Genomic DNA, 5,681 nt, shown 5'->3' with positions numbered 1-5,681 from the left:
ATTATAGGTGAGCCATCCCACCTGGCCAAAAGAGGCCATCTTGAACCTGGGAGTGAATCTCAGCTGGCACAGGCTTGACCTTCTCCCACCTCCCAGAGACAGTGGGATGTCAACCTGGCCTTCATGAGGGAGGGGCAGTGGATGGTGGTACCGATGCTGGGCTGGGTAACATTGTATTTGTGTGCTTAGCTGAGCACAGTTGTACCCCCACAAAGGAGCACCTGTGGGGGCAAGTGTGGCTCAGTGAGGCCCCCAGGGTGACAGGAAGAACATCTGTGGCTGAGATCAGACAGCTGGCTCCTAACTTGCTGTGTGATCTTGGGCAAGTCACTTCTCCAGCCCTGGGTCTCCATGGGATAAGACCGACTGGCTCCTGGAGTCCCTTCCAGTTAGAATGGAGTCTCCAATCTGTCTGACCTGGAGCCTCAGTGTTCCCATCTGTAAAATGGAATCAGTGACCAGCTCTTGTCACCCTGGGACTGTTGGGGCAGGACGTGGGGATGTGAACAGGAGCTGTCCAGGGGGCGTACTATTGGATGGGGACATAGAGGAAGCGCAGAAGAATGTGGACGACAGCCTGCAGCCAAAGGGTACCTCCATTTGGTGACAGGCCCCGCACTGCCTGGGCTGTGGGGAGAGACCTGGGGTCTGTGGGCAGAGAGAGGAGGAGGGAAAGGAGGGGGGTGTGACCACGGCTGGCTTGTTCCTCAGCATTGGACAGTGTCAGCCCAGGGTGGTTGCTGGGCACACATTCCCTGAAAAGAGGACGGATGGTGAGCGTGGGGACAGTGGCCCTCACCTCCAGGATGCCCCGCCTCTTGTCCTCCTTGGCCTCGGGGAGCGCGTTTCCGTTTCCGGTGAGGAATGTGTAGCAGTGGAGGCAGACTCGGTTGGGCCTATTGTCGTTGTATTTCAGCTCGGCCCGGTAGTCGGAGCACCTGGCACACACCACCTGAGGAGGACACACACAGCGGGGCGTGGGGCTGAGACCAGGCACCGGAGGGCTGGGCTCCTGCCTTGGCGGGCAGGTGAGGGCATGAGAGCAACCAGGGACTGGGGGAGGAAAAGAAAGCTTTGAGAGAGGAATGGAGGCAGAGCGGGAATGGTGCCCGATGCTGGTGAGGCCCAACTGCCTGGAGGCTGCAGTGCATGGGGGAGCTCGGGCTCGGGGCTCTTAGGCTGAGAGTTCAAGACCCGGCCCCCACCGCGAGGGCCATAACTTCTCTCTCCTTCAGGTTCCCCCCGAGTGAGGGTAGCCGTGAACCCAAGGGCTTGCCCCAGACAGACCGCTGGCATCTGATTCACTTTTCCAAGTGCTGTCCTCTCTGCCATCTCACCTGACTCTCTCAAAGACCCCACCAGGCAAGCAGGGCCCAGCTTTTGTCCTCTCCTGACCCTGAGAGCCACACTGTTAACTGGCAGACCGGCCCTCCACAAACAGGGTGTGTCTTTCAAGACCCACAGTTTAGCTTTAAGACTCAGGTGGACTTTGTATTCCGCGCCATCATGGAGTCAAGTGTATTTTCCCTTTTTTTTTTTGAGACAGAGTCTTGCTCCGCCGCCCAGGCTGGAGTGCAGTGGCCAGATCTCAGCTCACTGCAAGCTCCGCCTCCCGGGTTCACGCCATTCTCCTGCCTCAGCCTCCCAGTAGCTGGGACTACAGGCGCGCACCACCATGCCCAGCTAATTTTTTGCATTTTTAGTAGAGATGGGGTTTCACCGTGTTAGCCAGGATGGTCTCGATCTCCTGACCTCGTGATCTGCCCGCCTTGGCCTCCCAAAGTGCTGGGATTACAGGCTTGAGCCACCGCGCCCGGCCGAGTCAAGTGTATTTTCATCTAAAAATGATAGGCTGGTTGTTTTTACATGGGTACTCTGTGGAGCGGGGCCCACCCTCAGTTCACTACGAAGACATCCCCCCAAGGCTGACATGGATCATGCTCGGAGACCAGGTAAAAGGGGCCTGGGAAGACTCAGAGAGGAACTCTGGGTGCCTCAAGGCATGACTGCAAGGAAGACTTGGCACCTCGGGAAGCCCAGATGTGGGCTTGGAGATGGAGCGCAGGAGAAAGGGGCAGAGCGGGGAGTGTTGTTTGTCAGGCAGCCCCAGCCCTCAGGGAGCTCCTCTGTGTGCCTAGCACAGAGTGTGGCCTGGCAGGGACGTGGAGAAGAAGGCCTGGCCCTGCCCCACCCTCACAAGGATTCCCGTCTGGCAGGCAGGGAAGACAGAAACTGGCACCCGAACCACCGAAAGGATGACTCACTGGCTCAGCAGGCACGAAGGTCTGCACAGGCACGAGAAACACATGGTCAGGGCACAGCCCCACACGGGGCTTCGGCTACCTTAGGAGCATTTTTTTTTTTATTGAGAGATTTCAATGTTTAAATATAATTAGTAAATTTTTTTTCTCTAACAACTTTTAATTTTGAAAAATTTCAAACCGAAAAATTGAACAAATAATACAATGATACCACCCACTGAATTCACTAATTATTAACATTTGTGCCACATTTGCTGTCTGTCTCTATGTGTATGTATTTTATTTTTTTCTGAACCATTTGAGGATAAATTACAGTCATCATGACACCTCACCCTTATATATGTAGCTGGTGTCTCCTAAGAACAAGCCATTCTTCTACCTATCCATGGTGTCATGGTCACACTCAGGAAATTTCACATTGATACAATATTATTATTTTATTTTTTTGAGATGGAGTTTTGCTCTTGTTGCCCAGGCTGGAGTACAGTGACGCGATCTGGGTTCACTGCAACCTCCACCTCCTGGGTTCAAGCGATTCTCCTGCCTCAACCTCCCGAGTTGCTGGGATTACAAGTGTACACCACCACATCCGGCTAATTTTTGTATTTTTAGTAGAGATGGGGCTGTTGGCCAGGCTGTTCTCGAACTCCTGGCCTCAGGTGATCCGCTCACCTCAGTCTCCCAAAGTGCTGGGATTACAGGTGTGAGCCACTGCACCCAGCTGATACAATATTATTATCTAGATATGTTACAAAATCAAATTTCTCCCAGTGGTCCCAAAAGCGACCTTGATGGCTTTATTTTACCCCAGAAAGAATCCAAGCAAGGATCATATATTTAATTTAGTTGTCAGAATATTTTCTATCTTAAGCTGGAAGGCAGCTACATGCGTGTTGTTATTCTTTGTGCCTCTTTGTAGTTCACTATTTTAAGTAATTTTTAAAGAACTACTTTCAGTCACAAGTGTGAATCAGTTCAACTCTTATTTACAGATGTGAATCACCAGGAACAGTAGCCAATCCCCACATCCTTTCTGTTTGGCTTTGGGATGTAACTCATCACTGACATCTGAATGCAGGTGTGTTCCCAGTCCTAGAAATGGACTGTGTCCTGATTGCAGTTTAACACGTTTTGGGGACACCTCCCTGACTGGCCCCAACCTGTCCAGTTAGACTCCTCCTGTCCTCTGGAGGTCATCAAAGACTGAGGTTGCAAAGGGCTTCTCTGTTTGCAGAGTAAACAGAGGGGGTTGTGATGTCAACAGAGTACAGCTCAAGTACAGCAGATGCTTAAAAAGCAAAGTGAGATCTGCCTCTGATAATGGGGCCTGGGTTGATAAGAGGAGGAACTGGAGGGACACAGTTCCTTCCTCAAGAAGCTGGTAGCTCACCCGCACTAGATGCCCTACCTGAGCTATGGAGGAGGGGGAAAGAGAAAGAGAAGGAGAGGGAAGGAGGAGAGAATGTTTTTTGGTCGAATCCTCACTGCCACACTGGAGGTGGGTTTCATGATCCCCATGGTGGAGGTAAGGAAGCTGAGGCCTGAACCAGTAGGCAGAGTTGGCAACAGAATCCATCAGGTGCCAGGGTGCTGAGAGTTTGCAGAGAAGAGAGGACAGTTAGCCAAAGCAGGTAGAGAAGAGAGGATGACAGGGGTAGGTGGGTGCATAGTGGGCATGGGCCTGGTGAGGTGGTGGGGTAAGGCCTGAGGGGGGTGGGCCTGAGGGGGTGTGGGGCTGGATGCCCCTCCACTGGAACTGGAGACCATTTCCTAGCTCTGGGTCTCAGGGTCATGGAAAATGATGATAAGAAGGCAGGTAAATTCATAGGATCAGCTTCAGAGGTGCCTTGAACAAGTAATTAAATCCTCAATGGGTCTCACTTTCCCATTTATAAAATGGGAGCATAGCAGCCCCCTGAGGTGTGCTGTGAGGGCAGATGAGCTCGTGCCCAACGCCGCTGGGCTGCACTGGTTGAAGCCAGCAGATTTGGCCAGGATGGGGACAGCAGGGCCTGAGCTGGGAGGGTAGAGGCCCAGGTGGGGCAGGTAGAGGCCTAAATGGGATAGGTGGAGGCCTGGGTGACACAGGTAAAAGCCTAAGTGGGACAGGTGGAGGCCTGGGTGACACAGGTGGAGGCCTAGGTGGGACAGGTGGAGGCCTAGGTGGGGCAGGTAGAGGCCTGGGTGACACAGGTGGAGGCCTGGGTGACACAGGTGGGGGCCTAGGTGGGGCAGGTGGAGGCCTGGGTGACACAGGTAGAGGTCTAGGTGGGACAGGTAGAGGCCTAGGTGGGACAGGTAGAGGCCTAGGGTGGACAGGTGGAGGCCTAGGTGGGGCAGGTGGAGGCTGAGGTGGGACAGGCAGAGGCCTAGGTGAGGCAGGTGGAGGCCTGGGTGGGACAGGTAGAAGCCTAGGTGGGACAGGTGGAGGCTAGGTGGGACAGGTGGAAGCTGAGGTGGGACAGGTGGAGGCCTAGGTGGGCAGGTGGAGGCTCAAGTGGGAAGGTGGAGGCCTGGGTAGGACAGGTGGAGGCCGAGGTGGGACAGGTGGAGGCCGGTGGGCAGGTGGAGGTGGGGGTGGGGGGGGGACAGGGGGCAGGTGGGGGGGGGGGGGGGCAGGTGGGGGTGGGGGGCAGGGGGGGGGGGGGGGGGGGGAGGTGGGGGGGGAGGGGGGGCAGGTGGAGGCCTACGTGGGACAGGTAGAGGCCGAGGTGACACAGGTGGAGTCCTAGGTGGGACAGGTGAGGCCTAAGTGGATCAAGGGGAGGCCTAGGTAGGAAAGGTGGAGGCCTGGGTGGGCAGGTGGAGGCAGGAGTGCTGGCAGGAGTACTCACGTAGCCGCAGGCCCGGCAGTGGTGGCGACGGCGCGTCAGAGCGTTGAAGGGCTCCTGGCAGCGCATGCACATGGTCACCATCTTGTCCCGGACCCACTGTGGTGCTCGGAGGCCCAGCTCCTCAGATTGCAGCTGTGGGTTAAGGGGAGTTGGGCAGGAATGGGCCTTTGGTGACCCTCTTCTGCCCATCCTCCGAGGACCCGAGGACCCGTGTCCACCTGCTGTGGCAGGGATTCTGTGTGTTGGGCTTCCCTGGGGCTTTCACAGGAAGCTGACTGACCTGATCGAGGCCTTATGATAGGTTAGTTACCATTATTCCCATTGTATAAGTGAGGAAACTGAGACCCAGAGAGGTCAAATGACTCAGCAGTCACCCAGCAAGCCAGAGTTGAGCTCAAATCTGAACTCAAACCACAGATATCCTCCCCAGCCCCTACCCCACTCGCCTTCCATCTTCCCTGAGACTTTACATTTGTCAGACACTTTCAAACCCAAAACCCTGCTGCTCCCTGCAGCTGGAGCTGCAGAGATATGAAACCCTTCCCCATGACAGCTGTACAGAGAGGCTCCCAAAGGAAGCGTTGCT

At 55.2% G+C, this 5,681-nt stretch overlaps 1 protein-coding gene across 1 annotated transcript; it reads right to left on the bottom strand.

Moving 5' to 3' along the window:
* Positions 1 to 529: 529 nt before the first annotated feature.
* On the bottom strand, positions 530 to 5,513 carry LOC115897047 (hepatocyte growth factor-regulated tyrosine kinase substrate-like). The gene is made up of 2 exons (XM_030929624.1): positions 5,096 to 5,513; positions 530 to 952 (listed from the first exon to the last, which is right to left on the bottom strand). The coding sequence occupies exons 1-2, from the start codon at positions 5,282 to 5,284 to the stop codon at positions 530 to 532; spliced, it is 612 nt and encodes a 203-aa protein (XP_030785484.1). The 5' UTR covers positions 5,285 to 5,513.
* Positions 5,514 to 5,681: the final 168 nt, after the last annotated feature.

This window comes from Rhinopithecus roxellana, chromosome 4, assembly GCF_007565055.1.
Source record: "Rhinopithecus roxellana isolate Shanxi Qingling chromosome 4, ASM756505v1, whole genome shotgun sequence".
Classification (NCBI taxonomy): Eukaryota; Metazoa; Chordata; class Mammalia; order Primates; family Cercopithecidae; genus Rhinopithecus; species Rhinopithecus roxellana.
This window is presented reverse-complemented; position numbering and strand designations above follow the sequence as displayed.